This window comes from Acinonyx jubatus, chromosome B2, assembly GCF_027475565.1.
Source record: "Acinonyx jubatus isolate Ajub_Pintada_27869175 chromosome B2, VMU_Ajub_asm_v1.0, whole genome shotgun sequence".
Classification (NCBI taxonomy): Eukaryota; Metazoa; Chordata; class Mammalia; order Carnivora; family Felidae; genus Acinonyx; species Acinonyx jubatus.
Window position 1 is genome coordinate 117736226 of NC_069385.1, and position 22797 is coordinate 117759022.

Below are 22797 nucleotides of genomic sequence, written 5' to 3' on the forward strand. Positions count from 1 at the left end.
AGCGCAGAGTCTACGGTGGTGAGGAATGTCCAGTGCCAGAGGCAGTTCCCACATACCAGGGCACTTCCTGGCCTAAGACCCCCAGACTCAGCCCCCACTCAGAGGCCCCCAGTACAAGCAGAAGCACAACAACAGGTGTGGGGCCCTTCTTCCAGCTGGGAGGGCCCCCCTCCATCTCCTCCACCCTTCAATGGATGGGCAAGGCCCGGGCAGACAGACGGTCAAGGATGCCTCAGGATTATCTTAAACCCCGCTCGCCTCCCAGCATCCCCCTCGAGCACAATCCCAGCTAATCTCTCCCCAGAGGAGCAGCCACGTGGGCAGACCAGGCGGCAGCAGCCCGGCCTGTTCCTACCTGCTCCCACCCTGCCCACCACACCCAGGATCTGTCTGATTGTCGGTCTCAGCCTCACAGGTAATCACAACAATAACACTTTACCCTGGCTGGGCACCGTGACAGCAGGGTGTCATTTCATTCTCTCAGCGCCCCTGGGCCTGTGGGGTGGGGCTGAGGAGCCCACTGACCACAGAGGACACAGAGGCCCCGAGAGCAAAGGCCCTTGCCTAAGTCACTCAGCAGAGCGAGGTCTGGGTTCCACAAGCTCCCCTCGGGCGGGAGTCCTCCACAAGGCCCGGGCCTGGGGACACCGCCAGGGTCAGGAGCGGGGACCCAGAGATCACTGGCTCCAATCCCCTCACCACGAGGATAAGGAGACTGCGGCACCCGGAAGGGCTCTCACCCTGGGCCTCCTAAAGCCCGGGGAAATTCTCTTCCCCTCCCCTGCTCCCTCAGAAAATGCCCAGTCATGCAAACAAAGAAGGCCTTGTGGCCGGTGGGGAGTTCGGGGGAGAACGGCTCCCAGCCAGATGCGGGTGTGCCCCTGAGAAGCGGGGTGTGGCCCCCCGGAAATGAAGGCAGAAGCTGTCTGGGCCGAGGTAGCAGCAGCACAGCCTGATGGGGGTTCCGCAGAGAGTAGTAGGAGGGCTGCAGGGCAGCTCCTGGTCTAACCCGGCCTGTTGGGGCTGGATGGAGTTGAGTGAGTTCTGTCCCAGGGCCAAGACTCAGCAGCCTGGGAGGGAGGCTGGCGGCGAGAGCGGAGGTCTTACCTCGGAACTTCTTAGGGGGGTTGTCCAGGTCCCCTGCCGCGGGCTCCACCACACAGCGGTCATCCACCAACCTGAGGGACAAGGCAGCTCCATCAGCGGGACAGAAGAGACCATCTCCCCAGGCGTGCCTCCCTCAGGGCAGGGGATTCCAGGGCACTGGGGAGACCTCCAAAAAAACCTCTCCATGGCTGTCAACCGCCCCCCCCCCCACCATCAAGTCTTTCCCTTTCCTGGCACCGCTGTTAAAAGGCAAGGTCTTTTGGGGTGGGGATGGGGAGACCCCAGAAGAAGCACAGAGACACATCCAGCTCCCCGACCCTCCCACCCCCACCCCTCACTTCACGGGGCTGGAGCTGTCTTGTAGGGGGTCTGCCTCCAGTCTGGGCTGTTGCACACTGCAGATATAAATCCTATGAAAGCCCTGAGTGAGACACTGCTGCCCAGACCTAAGGGACAGTGGGCAGTGTAGGAAGGCAAGGGAAAAGGACCAACAGAGACACAAAGTCAGAGAAACTCAGAGAGGGAGGAAGTGAGAGACAGAGAAAGCAGAGCAGAAAAGATAGAGTCAGAAAAATAAGCAGGATACAAACAGAGACAGAGAGAGACTAGAAACAGATGGACAAATGGGAAAAGCTTATGAGACACCAAACTAGGAGGACCATCCTTTGGTCTCAAAGACAGGACAATGAACCTTGCACCTTCTCAACCTCAGTCAGGCCCCATTCCATACCCTCCCTTTTGGCCTATCCTGGGGCCTAAAATCTCTTAAGCCACAGCTGTGATTAATCCTGAATCTCTGGAGGACATCCATCCACCCACTTACTCATCCATCCATCTACCCACCCACTCATCTATCCATCTACCCACCCACTCATCTATCCATCTACCCATCCATCCAACTACCCACTTATCCATCCATCCATCCATCCACCCATCCATCCAACTACCCAATTATACATCCATCCATCCATCCATCCATCCATCCATCCATCCAACCATCCATCTATCCACCCACTCATCTATCCATCTACCCACCCACTCATCTATCCATCTACCCATCCATCCAACTACCCACTTATCCATCCATCCATCCATCCACCCATCCATCCAACTACCCAATTATCCATCCATCCATCCATCCATCCATCCATCCAACCATCCATCTATCCACCCACTCATCTATCCATCTACCCATCCGTCCAACTACCCACTTATACATACATCCATCCATCCACCCACCCGTTCCTACATTTAAAATTATTCAATGCCATCCTAGCCTCTAGGATAAAGTGATGATGATGATCCATCATTTCAGAAGCCAGATCTTATCTCAGCGTTTCACAACTGTTACCTCTGAATTCTCACCAACTTCCCCACAAGGGGCTATTCATTAACTCCATTTTACAGAGGAGGAAACTGAGTTTGAATGCGAAATAATTTGCCTGAAGTCACAGAGTTGATTCCAAAACCTCCTTCTCCTCCCCTCCTTAGGTTGGCTAACAAGGCCTTTTGTGGACTGACTCCACCCACTCCCTAATTGGCCTCACAACTTCTGCTCCAACCATGCTAAACCTCCAGTTGATCCCAAGGTCCCTGGAGCTCTCATCTCTAAATAGGTGGTCCTGGAAGCCTGCAATGCCCTTCATGCTCAGCCCTCCCTGGCTCCTCACCAAGACCCAGGCCTAGCAGACCTCATTTATTCTTCCACCCTTGGCCCCTCTCTCTACTCTGTGAAACCTTCCTTGGCCAGCGCCCTCCCTCCCCCTGGGCCTCCTTCCCCCCCACCCCACCCCCCCACCCCCCCCCACCCCCCGTGTTCCCACAGCACCTGGTCCCGGTCTCTCCTACTGCCATGCCTCTTCCTACTGCAACTGGTTGCCATGTCTACACTATGGGTTCCTTGAGGACAGGACCCCAGTTTTTCCTTTGGCATCACCAGCACTTTGCACAGTGTGATCCATAAGAATAATAAAAGCAAGCAGGATTTTGTTTCTAATGTTTTCATATGTTGTTATTTAATTTTCTAAATCTGCTTTATTATTATTTCCATTTGGTGGGCCGAGAAGCCAGAGCACAGAGAGGTAAACAATCTGGCCAGGAACATAACAGCCAGCAAGCAGAAGGGCTGAGCTTTGAAGCCAGGCCGCTCAGTGTCAGAGTGGATGCTGTGCAGGACCTCGCCATGATAGGGAGGGGAGAAGGCAACTTGCTCTGTGAGGACCCCTTGGTCTTCTTCCCTCTCGCTAGCTCCCAGACTGGCTCAGGGCTTGGCCCTCTTTCCTCTTCCATCTGCACGCACACCCTTGGGCATCTCAGCCACATTCGTGGGCTCCAAAGACCACTTAGACACTCACCAATGACTCCCATATCCACCTCACCCCCAAACTCCAGATCGCAGATCTAACTGCCCACCCAACACCTCCACTTGGATGCCCATAGCACCTCACACTCAGCATGTTCAAAACTGAACTCCTGGTCTGCCACCTGAACGTGCTCCTCTTAAAGTCCTCCCCATCTCAGTTGATGGCAACTCCGTCCTTCTGATTGGTTGGGCCAAAAACCTTGGACCAATCTCTGGCTCCTCTTCCACCCACGCTCACACCCAATCTGTGAGGAAACCTTGTGGGCTCTATCTTTAAGATACGTGCAGACTATGACCTCTTCTCATCACTGCCACCACCACCTGGCCCAAGCCACCACCCGCAGTCATCTGGATGTGTAACTGCGTCCTCACTGATCTCCTGATGTCCCCCCTTAACCCCCTAATTCCTGTTCCCCACACAGCACACACACCTTTACTTGAGAAGGTGAGTCAAATCAGGGCAGTCCTCTGCTCAGAATCCTCCAGAACTACCCATCTCGGAGTAAAAGCCTAGAATTCACACGGGCCTAAACCCACATGACCCAGCCCTCACCTCTCTGACCTCATCTCCTCCCACTGCCCCTTGCCCACTCTGCTCCAGCCCACGGCCCTCCTCCAGGCTCCTCAAACTTTCCAGGAGATTTGGCACTGGCTCTTTTGTCTGCCCCCAGATGACACCCTCCTGTCTCCCTCCCTCACCTCCTTCAGATGGCGGCTCAAATGACCCATTCCCCTGAACACCCTTCCTCCCTCCCTCCCTATTCTTTTTAAAACTGGAAACTGCTGTTTCTCACACCCGTTATGCACCTCCCTGCCTCACTGTTCCCATAGTCCTTCTCACCACCTGGCCTGCTCTATATTTTACTTATTTATTTTGGTCACCACCCCCCTCACTTGGAATGGAAGATCCATGAAGACAGGGATGTGTCTGTTTTGCTTCCTGCTGTATCCCCAGAATCTAGACCACTGCCGGGCACAGGGCAGGCACACATGGACTACATAGTGAGCGAATTAATTCGTTTCGCTAGCTGCTAGGGAAAGTATACAAGAAGCAAAAGATAAGGTCCCTGCCTCAGGGAGTTTAAACTCTCATTGGGAAGACAAAGCACATACTCAGAGGAGTTAATGATATAAAGAATATGTATGAGTGCCAACTGGTGGTACCAACTGTGGATTTTGTCCAAATTCAGGGAAGGAACAGGTCAGAGCTTGGCCAATCAGAGGTGTGAAAGAAGAGGCAGGAGCTGTACAGAGCCTTGAATAATTCATAGAATTTCCTGTCAGACATTAGTGAATCAGATTATCTGGTTGCCTCTTAGCAAAGCCCTGAAGGAAGGGGACACAGGATGGATATGTTTTGATGGGGGAGGGGAGGAAGCACTGGCCAGGACTGGGGGCCAGGGGGTGCCGGACAGCCATAGGGCGTCATGGAAGTCAGTGTGGCTAAGGAGAGGCTGGGGTAGCCCCCAACAGCCCCGATCTTGTCCAGTGCTCAAGGCATTGGGGTGGTCCCCTCCTCAGAGATTCTGTCTGAGGAAAGTCCACCCTCGCCCTGACCCCACCATGACTCCCCTGGGGACTCCTTGTCTGGGCCACACGTGCAGGAAAAACACATGTAAATTCGGATGCCTGGCGTGCTTTTCCTAATCCCCCTGGCACAAATCTGCCCTGTCATTACGCGGATGTCCTTCTGTCCCCACCCACTCTGGCACAGCTTCTGAAGCCCTGATCTCTCCAACTCAGCCCCTCCCCAGTGCCCCATGGAGTGCGGGAGTGCAGGCTAAAAACACACAGGGAAAGGGAGGGATTGATCAGGAGGGGAGCATGGCCTCCAGGAGGAGAACTTCAACAAGGTTGGGAAGGAAAACATCCTCCACCTGCAGCTGAGAGAGGGCAGGAGCGGTCTGTAGGAGGGACCAGAGCAGAGAGGCAAGCCATGTGGGAGGATAAAAGAGGCAGGGGTGTTCCCGGGAGGTATCAAGAAAACAAGGTCAGTAGATGGGACGGACTTTCAGAGGTTCCTCCTGGCTCTCACATTCCACCCCCTCCGTCCTCAAAGTGTGGGTCCGTCCTCAAAGTGTGGGTCCGGAGTAGCAGAATCAACATCTCCTGGGAACGCTGGGCTACATTCCGCACCCCTCCCCAGGAACAACTAAGGGATGGCACCTTGCCCTACTCAGCATTTTATTTCCCATCTGATGCATAGGGGAGCTCCCCGCCTAGCCTGTAAGCTGTCAACAGAATGTTTAGCGTCTCCAATGTCCCCAAGCGCCCCCGCGAAAGCCTCCTTCCATTCCTCTGTGTGTACTCATTAAAACTGAGGCAACCCCTGAACAGGCTATCAGTCGGGAGGGGCGGGAGGGGTGCCTCGAGAAACCATCAACAGATTAAGCAGGAAAGTCCTTATCAGATGGGCTGCAGGTAGACCTGAGGCCAGAAGGAGGCCCGAGGGCCGGGACCCACGACCGGTAAGTTCTGATGGAGGGGGCGCCTCAGAGGGCAGTCCGGGCGGGGGCGCCGGCCAGACGGTGGTCGCGAGCGCCCCTCCAGCCCCTCCCCCGGAACCCGCCTACCCGGCGTCTGCAGTGCGCTCTCGGCGCCCCGCCCCCGCCGCCAGGCCCCGCCCCCTCCCCACCGCCCGGCGAAACTCGCCGCCCCACGTGCGGCCGTCACCCGGCCGCGCCGCCTCGCCCGGGCCTGCCTCCGACCGCAGGCGCGCGCGGGGGCGGGATGGTGACGTGCGCTGCGTCCGCGCTTTCCTCCCTTGTGCTGCCCGGCTGCCCCCGGACCCCTCCCCGGCCGGTGGCACCCACGCCCGGGGGCCGTACCCCAGCACTCTCCTCATGGGGGGAATCTGCGTTGATTAAAGGAGCCGGACACCGATCACAGGTGCGCGGCTTAGCGTGCGCACCTGGCGCTGTAAGGAGAGCCGAGCTCTCCAGAGGGAGGTGGCGGTGGCGTCGCTTCACCCCACCCCTGACCTCTCCCGAGCGCGTCTCCGTCTCCGTCTCCGCCTGAGGTCCCGGGAAGGGTTGACTCCCACCCTCCGCCAGCCCGCTGATCTCATCGTCCCACCTCCAGGCGTTTGCACACCAGAATCCCTGTCCCTGTCCGAGTCCTGCCAAGCCCTGCCATTTTCAAGGCTGTGCTTAGACTCCTGCAGAGTTCCCTGCCCATTCCCACCACATCGCTCCTCATCTAAAAGCAGGTGACACCCCAGCCACGACCACGTTAGAAAAACTAGTTTTCCAGTGTGCGGAACACGTTGTAAATTGTTGTATATTTTATATCCAATACCTAATTCTGTTCTTACGACAGTCCAGTGTGTGGTTCAAGGAGTGAAATTAAACACCACCATCACCCTACCCGCTCCAGTCACACACACACAGCTGGTCAGTTGGTGGCACGTGTACAACCGAGGTCTCCATGGGTTCAACAAAACCTTACAGAGAAGCCATTAGGTGCTGGGTGTCATCTCTACCATCAGGAAGCTCATACCCAACATGCTGAGTGACCTGAAGACAGGAGTCATGTCCTAGACCCCTGCATCTCCCCACCTCAGGGCCAGCCCAGAGGACACTCAGCAGCCCTGAAGACAGTCCCTACTGTGAGCCTTCCATCTGCTGGGAGGCACAAAGCCAGTTTGAGCCTGCACCATGCAGGGCCCAACAGGGCATCCACCAAGTGGGCAGAGAGAGATGAGCACAAGTGGGGAGGGGTCTGGCCGGAGGCCTGTATTCAGGGCTGCCCTGGACCCTCTGAAGAAGAGATGGTTGAAAACTCTGCTCTACACAATTGTAGCGGAGGTTGCCGTCCCTGAAATGTCCATGGGGTCTGCACCCCCAGACCTCAATCTAAGGGAAGAGAGGAAGGCAAATGCATCCAGGGACCAGAGTGGCCCCATTCTGCCCTGGCTGGACTTTGAGATCCAGGTGGGAGTCATAGAAAAGGCAGTGGGGCGGGTCAATGCTTTCTGGAAAGATTAGATAAGGAGGAGGAAGAAAGGACCTAGAAGTGGGTCAGGTGACTATCAGAAGAACCTGAATCAAAACCTGCACCTACCAACATGGCCACTATCACAGAAGCCACAGGAGGGGGAAATCATAGACTGGGAAATGCCTGAGGGACTCTAGTCAGCCCCTCCCAATCTGGCCTGGAAACTGAGGCATGGAGGGGAAACTGAGCAGCAGGTCACACAACAAGTTAAAGGAACAGCCAGTTCCAGACCCCAGATCTCTGACTCCCAGACCAGGACACTGGCCACCACCCCAAAAATCTAGGCCAGATCCATGGAAGCCCTCTCCCAATGCAGGCCCTGTTGGAATACTGGGATTGGCTGGTGGTGGATGAGGGCCTTAGAATCCCTTTCTCCAAATAGGCAGCAAAGTCCCACCCACTAGGTGGGGGTGGGGAGGAATGTTGGAAGAGGAAACCAGGTTCACTGGCTGGGATGGATCTCTGGCTCGGATCTCTGGCTCATCGGAGAAAAGAAATTCATTTCTGCATCCCTATAAAAACATCCATTTACTTCACCTCTACATATCTTTCTTTATGAAGGATCCACCATGTATCACCAGAGAGCCCAGTATATGGAACTTAAAACAAGCATGAATCAGTAAATGTTTGTTGAATGACTTAATGCAGTCTGATGAAGGCTAAGAGATAGACTCCCTGGACCTAAGGGCAGGCAAGGTAGGCTTCCTCTTCAGAGAGCATAAGTCTAAAAAGGACAGAGAGCCACACACTCAGTGAACTCCAAGAATATTTCCAGAGATAATGGAGGTGGTAAAAATGACTAAATTTGGTCCAATAGAAATAAAGAGCAGGGCACTTGGGTGGCTCATTCAGTTGTGTCCGACTTTGGCTCAGGTCATGATCTTACAGTCTGTGAGTTCCAGCCCCGCATCGGGCTCTCTGCTATCATCGCAGAGTCTGCTTTGGGGCCTCTTTCCCCCTCTCTCTCTGCCCCTCCCCTGCTCTCTCTCTCTCTCTCAAAAATAAATAAACACTTTAAAAACAAAAGAAAGAAAGAAAGAACGATCCCGGGCAAATGTGCAAGCCTTCAGGGCGCTGCCTCTGCCCACAGGCCTGGGGTTTTGGCTTTCAGGATTGGTGGACTCTGGTAAGTCCCAGGGTCTCAACAATGCTGCTCGGTACACAGGGAGATGTATCTGTTAGGCTAAGAAGAGGGATGGAGAGCTGGAGAGACAAGAGGGAAAGCTGAGAAGAGACAGAAAAGTTTAAACAGGGGCTGTCCCGCTGGTCGGCCTTCACCTCACCCACTGGCCTTGCTGGCCCAAGCCTTTCTCCTGCTCTGCATAACCCGGAACTGGACTTGTCCTGTCCTGCTTGACATAGTAACTGAGGCCTTAGGATTCAGCAGGGCAGGCCCTGAGGCCTGGCCTGCCTGGCTCCAGACTGCCGCAGAGCTCTCTGGGAAACAGAGCCGCAAAATCCAGAAAGTGAGACGGTCTATAGCATAACCCACCCTGTCTTGTCAGGAACTCGGTGTCATCGTGGGAAAGAAAGAGGTGGGGGCATAAGAATCAGATGTAACATGTGGACCTTGATTGGATCCTGAATTAAAGAAACCAGTGGTCAAAGACAGACTGAGGACAATGGGGCACATCTGACTACAGACTGGGCATTGGATGCTATTAGGAAATTATTGAAGGGTGTGGTAACAGTACTATGGTTACACAGGAACATACCCTTATTTCTTAGAGATGTGTAATGAAGTATTTAGAGGCGAAAACATGCAATTATGTAATTTACCATAAAATACTTCAGCAAAAAATAGATGCAGCATATATGGCAAAATGTGGGCAATTATCGTCTAAGTAGCGGGCTTATGGGTATTCTAAATGGTTCTTTTTACTTTTTTTGAATTATATGTGTGCCTCTGGCTGGAGGTGAGGGACCAAAGTGACAGCCTAAGTGAAGGCCAAGGCCACCCACTGTAAAAGCTCTGTAAAGTCTCCCCGTTGCCAGCAGCAGCAGCATCTCTGAGACACAGACTGAATTCTGCCTTCCATGACCTAGATCATTCCCGTCACCGGTTTCTAGACTCCCAGCCTGGAGAGGACAGCTCTCCTACAGGCTGGGGGAAGCGGGTGACGGCTGGCTGGCTGAGTAATGGGAGGGATTTGCGAACCAAATATACTGCCCCAGCACCTGCAGCTGCCCCCAGGGCTGAGGTTCATGTTCACTGCCTCTTTTGGCTCTGCCCACCTGATAGCCAAAAAAAATACCTACGTTTACACACCACTGTGATCACTGTGCTCCTCTGCTCTGTCCCCTGAGGAGTCCCTCCTGCCTGTCTCCCCAGGTGGAAAGCCCTCTGCAGTGTGTCCCCACCCAGCCCCAGCCCCATCCCCCACCCCGCCCCAGCCCCATCCCCCACCCACACCCTGGGCTCACTGTGTAGTCAAGGCCTAGCCTCATCTCTGTGCCCAGTCTCCAGTGTGAAAGGCCCCTGCTACGGGAACCAGAGCAAGTCCTTTAGCCTTGCTAAACCAGGGGCCTTCATGCAGGGAACTGTGACTGCAGGGGCTCTGTGCTGGGTACCACTGCCAGCATGACACATTCAGGGGGACTCGGAACTCACACTCAGAGGCCTGAGATGAACTTCCTGGAGGTCTGGGTTCTGCCCACCTCCCCTCTCCCAGACCTCCTTCCCTCCTCTCACAGCCCCCACTTCCAGGGAGGAGCCCCCCAGCTCCACATGGGGTGTTTGCGTGGACAACAGGCCCGGGGTGGACTGCAGGGGCTCCATATGCGGGCCCAGGGGCAGTCGAAACCCAGAAACTTCCCCCTGAGCTGAGAGCAGAGTGCTGGTGTGGCCTCACCCTAAAATCCAGCACATCACCCCACCCCCAACCCAAGCCACTGCCCCACCCACCCCATAGCCCCACTGGGCCAAGTCGGGAGGGGATGCAGGGTCAGGAATGTAGGGCAGGGCAGAGTGTGAGCAAGTGTCTACAGCAGGATTCTTTAAGGCTGAGAGTTGGATGCAGCCTGGGTCCCTGGCGTCCCTGCCCCCACCTCCCCATGGAACCCTGGATTCTGCCCTCAGGCAACCCCCACACAGCCCCTCTCTCCAGTTCATCCCTCCTCTCTCCATCACGGTCACCACGCCCAACTCTGAGGGTGGAAGCTGGTTTTCTCCCCATACTCCCTAGTACAACACCCCCAAACTTAGGACATGAAGGGGGGATAGAGCCCCTGAGGCACAGGGTCACCTTCTCAGTACCTCTACCGCCAGAGAAACAGGCAGAGTTTTGAGAGAGCCTGTGATGTAAAGATGCGCTTTTTCTTTGATCTCAGAATTCCACTTCTGGGAATTTAGCCTGAGAGGAAAACCAGACAAGTGTTAGGGCATGTATGGACTAGGATGTTCAGTGCGGATTGTTTATAAGGGCAAAACTTTAGAAACAACCTGAATGCCCGATACTAGAGTTGCTTGAATAAATGAGGATACATCTTACCGAGGGACACTATGCAGCTATAACAATGGCGTGTGGGCATAAGAAAATACAGCTTAACATACCCACCCCCGTGTATGACAGGATACAAAGCCATATGTGTGGTTTGACATCATTTTGTAACTGTTTATTTGTGTAAATAAAAGGTTTGAAGATTCACATGCAGAATGTTAATATAAGTCACAGTGGTATCACAGATCATTTTTTTGAGTTTTTCCAGTGTTCTCTGTGGAACATATATATATTTTTTAACTTTTTTTTTAAATTTAAATTTATTTATTTATTTTTGAGAGACAGAGGGAGACAGAGCACAAGCAGGGGAGGGGCAGAGAGAGGAGACACAGAATCCGAAGCAGACTCCAGGCTCTGGGTTATCAGCACAGAGCCTGATGTGGGGCTCGAATTCACAAACTGAGATCATGACCTGAGCTGAAGTCAGACGCTTAACCGACTGAGCCACCCAGGTGCCCCATATATTATTTTTTTAACAAAAAAATATGTATTTTCAAAAAACGAGTTGCATGAATTGGCCTAGCTGAGGCCCAGACCCTGCCCTGTGCCCCAGGGCATCTCCAGGTGAAAGGAGTCCGGCATCTCCAGTGAAATCACAATTAAATGAAAGCCAAAGGCAGGTCTGAAATCTGCTCCAGGAATGTAGTCTGCACGGGAGGGGCAGTGCCCTCCCCCCTGGAATTACATGTGTCTCAGAGACTTAAGGCTCAAAGGGCCCTTATAAACCATCTCACCCAGCTCCCCATTGTATAGACTGGAACAGGCTGGAACTCTATCGTGGTTACTACTGACTCCCCAGTGACTAGAACAGTGCCTGGCACATAGTAGGTGCTCAATAAAGGTTTGTTAAATGGCTTAAAGAAGTCTGATGAGGGGTGCCTGGGTGGCTCAGTTGGTTAAGCGGCCGACTTTGGCTCAGGTCATGATCTCGAGGTCTGTGAGTTCGAGCCCCGCATCCGGCTCTGTGCTGACAGCTCAGAGCCTGGAGCCTGTTTCAGATTCTGTGTCTCCCTGTCTCTGACCCTCCCCTGTTCATGCTCTGTCTCTCTCTGTCTCAAAAATAAATAAAACGTTAAAAAAAATTAAAAAAAAAAAAAAGAAGTCTGATGAAGGTGAAGAGATGGGTCCTCTGGACCAGGTAGGCTTCCCTACAGCCTGTCAGTCTAGGAGGGCCCTTAGATCAGGGATCCCCACCCCAGGTAAAATCACTGGGGAGTTTTTAAAAAATCCAACCCTTAGACCCCAGTTGGTCTGACATGGGACTTGGAAGCTGGAAAAAAAAATGTTTTCTTAAAGATCCCAGGGGAGAGGTGTCTGAGTGGCTCAGTTAGTTAAGCAACTGACTTCGGCTCAGGTCATGATCTCACGGTTCATGGGTTTGAGCCCCGCATCGGCTCTGTGCTGACAGCTCGGAGTCTGGAGCCTGCTTCAGATTCTGTGTCTCCCTCTCTCTCTCTGCCCGTCCCCCATTTGTGCTCTCTCTCTCTCTGTCTCAAAAATAAATAAGATGTAAAGAAAAAAACAATTAAAGATACCAGGGGATTCTCAGGTGCAGAGCACCTTAGAGAACATCAGGCTGAAGGAAACACACTCTGAGAAGGCAGAGTCTTGCCAAAATCAACCAGAGAGTTAGTGACAAAGCAGGAGAACCCTGCCCCTGGGACTACTGATGTAAGGGTCCTGACCCTGGGGACCTGGGACTTCCTCCATATTTACCTCCATGTTTTCTGGGTGCTGACCTCCAGTGCCCACCCTTCTGGGGAAGTGAATCAGGCTGGAAGGTGGACAGAGAACCCCAAGGGGGGTGTCTTTTGACCCTATTCCCTGTGATCACCCAGCCCTGGGCAATACAGGTTCGGAGGCCCTGAAAGCCCCCAAATGGAACTCCAAGCAAGGAAGGCACTTTGACAAACGTTGGGAGCTCAGTTTCAAGACCCAGTTCACCTGCACTCCCCAACTTACTCCTTGTGGGCCAAGGCCCACCCCTCTGGCCACTCAGAGAGACCTGCAAGGAACTGGATGTCAGACACTGAGGGGCCCACCCTGCACACTCAGGGCCAGTTCCCCACAGCAACTGGCCAGGAGTCGCATTAAATCCTCCACCTTTCACTGGCCCTGATCAGTCGCTCCAGTCCTGGCCTCTGCTGCCTTCCACCCAGGGTGAGGTGCAAGGCAGTGGTCCTGGCCACACTCTCTTGCCAAGAACAGGTATGGGCCTGCTTTCCCTTCCCTGCCAAGGTCCCGACCTGCTCCAGGATCTGCTGCCCAGACCCCTCCCATCCTCTCAACCTGGAGTTAATGTACAATCTTCACCAGGAGCTCTAATTATTCAGGCAGCTCTAATTAGCTTCCTCCACTTTGCCCTGTAGTGCCTGGCCAGAAACTGAAGGCTGCCCCAGACTCCCTCCTCCACCCATGCCGCCCACCCCCCAATCTCCCAGCTGACCAGCTCCTCTGCCCACCAAGGGGGCCCCTGTCTTCAACAAATTCATTTCATCCAGCCCTTACTGGGCACCTCCTGGATATCAAACATTGGACTAGCCTGGGAACTCACTCAAATCACAGACATGGGCACCCACAGCCAGGGTGAAAGCCAAGGGGCCCCTTTCTGGGGCCACCAGAAAGATTCTGGCGAGGATGGGGCAGAGAGAGAATGACTTAAAGCAGTGCAGCTCACACTTTAAGGCACCAAATCCCATGGGGATCAGCAGGCAGATTCCGAGGGACAGGCAGAGGTCAGAGATTCTGTACTTGTAGCAAGCTTCTAGGCGACGCTCCTGCTGCTGTACCAAGGACTATACTTTGAGTAGGGAGGACTTAGCAGTGCTTAGAAATCATTCTCTCATTGACTGAGTTCCAAGAAGGTGAGACACAAGGCTCCCTCTTTCGCCACAGAGGCCCCCCGTGCCCAGTACGGTGCCTGCGGACAGCCTGAGCGGATGAATGGTGTAATGAATTAGTTAATCCTGGCAAATTGCCCAGCATTAGATGGCCCTACAGAAAAATCCCCAACTAATCGTGAAGCAACACAATCCCAGAGAGGAGTTTGTGCTAAGCAGTGCAAAGCACAGAGAAAGAAGGGTTAATTCTGCCAGGCTGGGGGAGGAGGAGCTGGATCTCTCAAAAAAGGTCACTTCGCATGAGGTCTTAAGGGTGGGTCAGATTTACCCAGGTGGAGACTGGCTGAAGGGCGGGGGCAACCCAGGAGCAAAGGTAAAGAGACCTAGAGCGTGGGGTAGGTTCCAGGAATCAGGGTAGTATCGTGCACCTAGAACTTCAGAGGGTGTGAATGGGGGAAAAAAATAGGAAATTAAGTGAGGGCGCCAGAATGCCAAGCTGGGAGGGGGGCATCCATCGGTGGAAAGTCAGGAGCTGTTGGAGGTGTTTGCATAGGGAACAGGCACCCTGGAGTAGAAGTGCTATCGGAGGTCACCAGGTCCTGCCCCAGGGTCAAAATGGACTGGAGGAAGCGCTCCTGGGGGCAGGAAGGGCCAAGGCAGGAGGGAGCTGTGTTGGGAGGTGACAGATCTGTTTTGAGGGGATGAGGGCTGTGTGGAGGGCAGAAGATCCTTCCCCTGATTCTGACAGATCTCATAGATACTTAAAAACCACTCACTTCGGGGGTGCCTGGGTGGCCCAGTCGGTTAAGCATCCGACTCCTGATTTCAGCTCAGGTCAGGATCTCACAGTTTGTGGGATCAAAGCCCTGGGTCAGGCTCTGTGCTGACAGCTTGGAGCCTGCTTGGGATCCTCTCCCTCTCTCCCCTTCTCTCTGCCTTTGCACTCTCTCTCTCAAAATAAATAAATAAACATTTATTAAAAAAAAAAAGGGGGGGATGCCTTGGTGGCACAGTTGGTTAGGTGGCTGACTTCAGCTCAGGTCATGATATTGCAGTCCATGAGTTCAAGCCCCGCATCCAGCTCTGTGCTGACAGCTCAGAGCCTGGAGCCTGCTTTGGATTCTGTGTCTCTCTCTCTCTGTCTGCTCCTCCCCTGCTTGTGCTCTATCTCTCTCTGTCTCTCAAAAATAAATAAATGTTAAAAAAAATTTTTTTAAACCCCACCCACTTTGTGCTCAGCCCTGAACCAGGCACTAAGCAACAGTGGAGATGATCGTTTGCCAAAAGCTCCCAGTGATGTTCAGACACAAGGTGGGGGGCTTCCGTCTGCCCCCAATTCCCCCACATTCTCTCCTCCTTCCCTCAGCATTATGGGAGGTGTTTACTGTGTGCACACTATGTGCAGGCTAGTAGTTTCAAACAGCAGCCCTGGCCAGAGCAGCAGCAAGGGGTCCCCCCCCCCCCCGTGCTCTCTGGGGGAGGCCTGCACAGATGCTGGCCCAGATGTGGTTCCACCCCCATCCTCTGGGGAAAGGAGCAAGAGAAGTCAAATCTAGTGAGGGTGAGGACATGTGGCTGGGGATTCCACATCTGAACGGGGAGGGGAACGAGAGAGGCACCAAGAAGGATAAGGAGAGCCGGTATGCTGGAGTTCCCAGTCAGAATCCTCTGCTGGCAGAGCCAGCCCTCCAAGCCCCAGTCCTGTTGGATTCCCCTTCCTACAGGACTAAAGCCAAACTCCCAAATACCCTGGGAGACATCAAGAGAACCAGGTGACTCCCACTTCCCAGACTTAGCGGTGAGCCAGGCCAGGTCCAGAGCCAGACCTGGGTTGAGGGCTCCAGGGCTGTCCTCCAAAACCCCCAGAGAGGAGGCACCTTGTGGCTGGCGGGTGTCCTGATGCGTAGGGAGAGCAGAGGAGGGTGCGTTTATCCTAAAGGCAGCCAGGGGTTGGGGGGGGGGGGGGCAGTAGGAAGATGAGCCAACTTAACACAAGTCCCCAGACTGAACATGGGACAAAGGGAGCAAGACCTGCCCTGGAGCCTGGCTGGAGAGGTGGAGAAACCACTCTACCTCCTCACTCCCCCCCTGCCCCCCGCCCCCACCGCCCCTGCGACTCACCCAACTACTCCTTTGAAGATAAACCTATTGGCTCTGCCTAATTCCTTTCCTGCCCTATGCCTGCTTCAGGCCTAGGCCTCTCCAGGGACTTGAATAGATTCCCTGCTTATCCAGACCCTGGGGGGTGATGGCCAGAATTAATTAATGTTTGTAGAGAGCTCGGGAGATCCTGGGACCGGGGACCAAGGGGCGCCAGATGAGCCGCGCAGGAAATTGACCGGGAGAGGCGGAGAGAAGGGGCCAGGACCTAGGATTCTTAGTAGGGGAGGGCTGAGAAGGCACTCCTACTTAAGGGGGGCAGGGGAGGACAGAGCTAGAAGGAAAAGATGCGACCCTTCAAAGGTGCGACTGGACCCTAACAAGAGGATTTCGGGTTCCAAGCTGCCTCCGCCTTCCCCCACAGCTCCGCCCCTCCCCCCAGCCAGTCACGTCCAGGCCCGGATGCCTTCCCCAACTCAGGCCCCAGCCACCCACCTGCCCCGCCCCGGGACCACCTGCAGAGGAAGTCTCAACCTTTCCTCCGGCTCCGAAGAAAGTCGAGCGCGCGAGGGTGGAGGCTTCGCCTAAGGGGCGCCTCCTACCAACTCCCGCAGCGTGCCCGACTTCTACCTGGGCAAACATTTCACTTCCTTTCTCTAAAAGAAGGAGGCGAGCCGTTACCCCGCTCCTTGAAGCTGGGGACTTCCAGGTCCTCTGTCGGGGGGCGGCGGCAGGACGCACGCAACTGGTACCAGGGCCTATGGCGCCCCTTCCCTGCCCGCGCCCCCCTCGAACTCGGCTCACTCACCCCAAAGTGCTGATGAAGCCATTGACGGAGCCCTCGGCGTACAGGGAGACGATGTCCCCGATGTGGAGAAAGCTGGACATCTCGCTCATGGCTGCGGCCCTCCGGGGACCCGGGGCGGTGAGAGCGCCAAGGGGCGCGAGGCCAGGCTCGGTGCAGAGGACGGAGGTGACCGTGGAGGCCGGAGGGGCGCGCCCCCACCCGCGAGCAGGGCGCTCGGCGCGGCCAGGGCGGGCTAGCGGCCACCGGAGCGGAAGGCGGCGCGGCCCGGGAGCCGCTGGTGGCGTCCGGGTGAGGAGGTGCCCGCGTCTCGGCGCGCCCGCCGCCCGCCCGCCCGGCCCGGCCCGCGCGTACCTGCAGTGTAGAAGGAGCAGGAAGTCTGGGGCCGCCACACACACATGCAAATCCCGCCCGGGAGGCGGGGAAGCCACACCCCGGCCCCCCCCCCCCGCACCCCACCGCCGCCGGCCCGTCTGCACCCATGTGCGCCTGCCCGCCTCCCCGCGCCCTGCGCCCCTCGCGCGTCCGGGGCCAGGCCTCCCGGGCGCCGAACCAGCCGCCTGCCCTGCGCTACTCCGAGGAGTCCTGGAGCTCCCGCTGGCTCCCGGGTTCGGAGTTCCAGCTCCAGCGACTCCCTAGACAGACTCGCGGAACCGCCATCCCTGGGAGGCCCAGCCGTATGGGGGCTCTCTCCCCTTGGGGTTCCCCGGGCTCTCTACTCCTCTGCCCTCGGGTCGGTGAGAGCCAGTGCGGGCGCCGGCGGAAGGGGGTCCAGCGCCCCTGCGGGCGCTACCTTGAACCGCGCGCAGAGGACCCGGGAGCGTCCCAGCTGAGAGCCGTCTCGCACCGAGAGGCGCGCTCATTCCTTTGCAGCGCAAATCGGGATTCATTTTTCTCAACGTGAAAAGCCTTTTCATTGCACAATAGAAAGTGCTTGGGCTTGGAGGGGAAATGAAGCAATGGGGTGGGTTTTGTTTTTTTCTCTCCACATTCCTGTGTACAAAGAGATCCAACTTCCGAATCAGTTCGGCCGCTCCCTCTCCAGGAGTTGGCTCCCAAACTCTTGGCTCCTTCTGTCTTTCTTTTTAAAGGGGGGTGGGGAAATGGCGAAAGAGAAAGCTACCTTCTCTCGCTAATAGCGCACCGAGTGCCAACAATGACAAGGCCGGTGCTGGCCCTCTGGGAGTGACCCGCTGCGGTGTCGCCGCCGAGCTCTTGCTCACGAAGTCCTGCCCTCAAACCCACGTCCCCAGCTCGCCTACTTTCTGTTCTGTTCCTGGGTGCTTGGGTGTTTGCTTCTTAGTCCTTTTATCTTAACTCCTGGCACAGAGTGCCAACAGCCACCCCCATTGGATCACATTTATTCTTCTGAAATCCCCACCCGGACTTCCTGGGAAGGGGGGTGAAGGGGGGCTTGTCCCTGGGAGAAAGGGAGGAGGGGACTGGATTGAAGCAGGAAGAAGAGAGACCCAGGGAGGGGTGGAGGCAGCTAAGAGCAAAGAGACAGCTGCTGACCCAGGGGAATGAAGAGAAGAGTCCTGGGTGTGTGGCTTTTTCACAAAGACCCCTAGAATTGGGGGGTGGGGGGGAATACCTCCAGGACTGCTGAGTTCAGTGTTTTAGTTTCTTATCAGGACCCATAGTAATAAGTACATTTTACATCAGAGCAGTCCACCCCCTTACCCCCTATATGTAAGTGAAACAATAGTTTCACAAAACAATACTTACCCTTGTGACCTGTGATGCACTCTGATATTTTCTGTTCTATTTCTGTATTTTGTTTTGTTTTTCAATACTGATTGTGACCCATTTAATTGCTTTTTTTGATGTAACCAAACATTTAACTGCAGTTTGGAAAAACCTCATCCAGACTTCTCTGCCAAAAAGAGATGACAAAAGCCCAGAGAAGGAGCACCAAACCTCAAGGTCACACACGTATATTCATGGCAGCTGGAGCCAGAAGCCCAGCCCCTGACTGGCAGCCCAGTAGTCTCTCCAGTACCCCCACACAGCACTGGAGCTGGAGATGTCCATCCCTGGAGCGAGCCCTGCTGGAACAGCTCTTCTTGCTTCCAGAAGTCAGGCCTCCACTGATAGAGCCCACAGATGCTGGAAGCCCAATGCGGGCCTTGATCCTGAGACCCTGGGATCATGATCTGAGCAGAAATCAAGAGTCCCACCCTTAACCGACTGAGCTGCCCAGGCATCCCCCCAAAAGGTTTTTTTTTTTTTAAGAAGATGCTACAGCTGCAGTGAGTTCACTCTGCTGCTCCCCTGCTTGAAATCCTCCTGAATCTCCTCATCCCTGACGGAATAATGCTTACACATCTTAGCTCAGCACACCAGACCCTGTCTGTCTCCACCCCTCCCCACCCCTGCCCCCTGGGCAGACACAAAGATGGCTCCTCAAGGAGGAACCATGGTGCAGACTGCTCAAGAGCGCAGGCTCTGATTCACAGGCCTGAGTTCGAATCCCAGCTTCTGTTTCCATCTGTTCAATAGGAAGGCCCCTGTTTCCTCATCTGTTAAATGGGAAGAGTGTGGTGCCGACACGTGAGGGAAGTGGGATAAAGCCATCCATCAGCACAGGGTCCCCAGTTAGGAAGGACTAGGTGTTCATTCTCATTACCCAGGACCTCATCCACTCCTACCCCTGCGCCTGGGCTCATGCGCTTCCCTCTACACTCCCTCTCTCTATTCCCACAGTCAGAATAAAACTCCTTTCCTGATGTCCTATAAGTATTACCACAGAATATTTTAAGAAATAATAATGTTAAATAAAATATTAAAAACAGAGTGAGGGTCGGTATCTTTCCTTCATCTTTATCAAATGTTAATATTTGGCAAATTTTGGTTCCAATATATTTTTTAAAGAACTGAACCTGAAAAATTGAAGTTCCTTATGCTCCCCCCACCCCAACTCCATTTCCCCTCCCTCTCCCACCAGAGATAACCACTATCCTGATGTGGGTATCACTTTGTGCAGTTCTTATGCTACATAAGGATGTATTCGTAAATAATGTGGGTATATCATAATCATAAAATAATATGCCATCACTCTGTAGGGTTTTATATTTTATATAGATGGTTTCACCCTGTGTCTATCTTTTGATACATGTAGCTGTGGTGTGACAGTGTGATACTTTCTGACCATGTCACAATTTGTTCATCCATTTGCTCGTGGATCATGAAAGCCCCACTTGAGTTTTTGTTATGACAACAATGTTGCACTCAGCCTTCTTCTGTGCATACACGTGAGAGCATTGTTCAGACTATGGCTTGAGACCTACTAACAGGTCAGATCAATTTCGTGGCTGAAGGTCAGCATTTTTAAAACTCAAAATCAGGGTTGGCTGGCTGGCTCAGTCGGTAGAGCACATAACCCTTAATCTCAGGGTCGTGAGTTCAAGCCCCATGTTGGACGTGGAGCCTACTTAAAATAATTAGTAATAAAATAAACAAATAAATAAAACTCAAAATTGATTAGAAAACAACGTGCATTAAACTGCAACTATATATTCATAGCAGGAAAAAGAAAATAGTGTGCGTCACACAGCAGGTAGAGTTGAGCATGTGGTCTCTGTGTTCTGGCTCAGTGTACGCTTACTGAGAATACTGTCAAAATTTTCAAAAACTCTACTTTAGAGTGAGAACTTGAAAAGTGGAATTGCTGGGTCACAGGGTATGTCCTTCCTAGAATTGCCAAATTCTTTTTTTTTAATATTTTTTAATGTTTATTTTTGAGAGAGAGAGACTGAGTGTGAGCGGGGGAGGGGCAGAGATTGAGGGAGACACAGAATCCAAAGCAGGCTCCAGGCTGTCAGCACAGAGCCCAACGCGGGGCTCGAACTCACAAACTGTGAGATCATGACCTGAGCCGAAGTCGGACGCTCAACCGTCTGAGCCACCCAGGCGCCCCACCAATGTAGCTGTTCTAACTCACCCTCTCACCAGCCACTGGGACTGTGCCCGCTGAACCACACCCTCACCAGCACTATGTATTGTCAGACTCTTTAATGTGGAATTTTTAACTTCCCCCACCACTACCATGGAACATATCACGGGCTACCTTGAATTGTAATGATCTCTGTCCTTTCTGGCCTCCCACAGCCGACTGTGAGCTCTTCACTTTGTGTCTCCAGACCAGGGCAGGTACATAGTAGGTGCCTGACAAGTCCGTGTGGATTTTTTTTTAAGTAGGCTTTACGCCCAAGGTGGGACTCGAACTCACAACCCCCAGATCAAGAGTCACATGCTCTGCCAACTGAGCCAGCCAGCCACAAGTCTGTGTAGATTTGAACTGTCAAGGAAGAGGAAGGTGAGGAAAGTATCTAAGTTACACCAGGAGATAAAAGGAGACTGTGGGAGCCCCAGCTCAGGGTGTCAGGTGCCTGGATCCCATGGGTGGAGGGTACAGAGCTTCTGGGGATGCTTTAAGCAGTTGAAAAGGAGAAGCAACAGGCCCCACCCTTCCTGAGTGGCTTGAGCAGGATTCTATTAAGCTGGGGCCAAATTCATGCCCAGGAGGGAGACCAGCACGTCCCCAAGGCAAATGGTCTGCCTAGTCCAGGCCCCAACCTCAGTGGAGGTGGGGACCTGCACCCACCTCCTATGGGAGCCTCTCCTAGAGGGAAAACAGGGTGGATGAGATACTCTAGTCAGAAATCCCAAACTCAGGCTGCACAGGGAGCCAGTGATTGCAGGGACCTCCCAGGGGGACCTGGGGGGCGGGGCTACGTTGGGGGAAATTACCTTTTGCCATCTCTTTTCTTAACTTTTGAATTTCGGACAACATGGATATATAGCCTATAAGCGAACATAAATAATAATGAAGATGTTTGGGACGCCTGGGTGGCTCAGTCGGTTAAGCATCTGACACTTGATTTTGGCTCAGGTCATGATCTCACGGTTCGTGAGTCAAGCCCAGAGTCTGAGCTGACAGTGCAGAGCCTGCTTGGGATTCTCTCTCTCTCTCCTTCTCTCTCTGCCCCTCCCCTGCTCATGCATACATGGGTGTTCTCTCTCTCTCTCTCTGTCTCAAAACAAATAAAACATTTTCTAATATAAGAATAAAGATGCTATTTATTAAAATAAAGCATATTATAATGATAAAATGTAAAGTTATAAAATAAGGCATCACCCCCAAGAGCCAGCAGGAAGACTTCCAGGAGCCCTATCTCCACTGTCTGTCCAACCTGGGCTTGAAGAGGTGAGGGAAGAAAGGATGGTGATGCTCAGACCCTTTCCCTGGACTCAGATGGAACACTGGAGAGGCGGGCAGGGAGACAATTGGCTACCAGCTGTGAACCCTAGTCCTCCTTCACCCATATGCCCCCACCTCAACTGCCTCCTGGAGACTCCTTCCCAGCTCTGCTGTGTGACCTTGCATAGGGTACAGACCTCTCTGGGCCTCAGGTTACTTCTTGTAAACAGAGTTTGCATCGCCTTCCCAGATTTCACCCTTGGCTCTGATTGTTCTTTAACTTTGTTCTGGCCCTCCAGGACCGCAGTTGGTGCGGGGGCGGGGTAGGAATGCCACCCCCCACGTTAGTTGTGCCATCTTGTGGTTTGGAGCGAATAACAGGTAGTTCTTAAGGGGTTCCTCTGCCTCTCACTCCTGTTATGGAGGCAGGGCCAGGAGAGGAGGGGCCAGAAGGACTGACTCAATGCAGCAACCACCCAGCCCAGTCACCCGCCGTGGGTGGGGTGCCAGCCCAAGCCCTCTGGGGTTCCCAGAGAATTCCTTCCCCATGCCATAAGCTGCCCTGGGCGGGCACCCCGGCCCACAGTAACCGCTCAGCCACCACCGGGGGCCTTCACAGGAGCCTTCACTCACACACTCTCCCTCCCTCGCCTCACATAGTCACACACTCTTCCTCACACACTCACACTCTCCCTCATATAGTCACGTACTCTCCCTCACACATGCTTACACACTCACACGCTCACACCCTCACTCCTACACCCTCATCCACACGCTCACACACACTCACGCACTCACCCTCTCAGGAAGCCTGAAAGGAAACAATACTTGCTCTGTCTGCCTTCACCCCACCCCCACGCCCCAGTCCTTGAGGCCATATCTAT

The 22797-nt window shown here is 54.0% G+C and overlaps 1 protein-coding gene across 3 annotated transcripts in view; it reads right to left on the reverse strand.

Annotated features, from left to right (window-relative positions):
- Window positions 1–17064, reverse strand: part of ITPR3 (inositol 1,4,5-trisphosphate receptor type 3) — a 66736-nt gene extending 49672 nt beyond the window's left edge. For all 3 annotated transcript variants that reach the window (XM_027057972.2, XM_027057971.2, XM_027057973.2), the window contains exons 1-2: window positions 16714–17064; window positions 1108–1178 (exon numbers count right to left, since the gene is read on the reverse strand). In XM_027057972.2, the coding sequence (XP_026913773.1) occupies window positions 1108–1178; window positions 16714–16802 (160 nt within the window). In that variant the 5' untranslated portion in view covers window positions 16803–17064. The remainder of the gene's footprint in view (window positions 1–1107; window positions 1179–16713) is intronic.
- Window positions 17065–22797: the final 5733 nt, after the last annotated feature.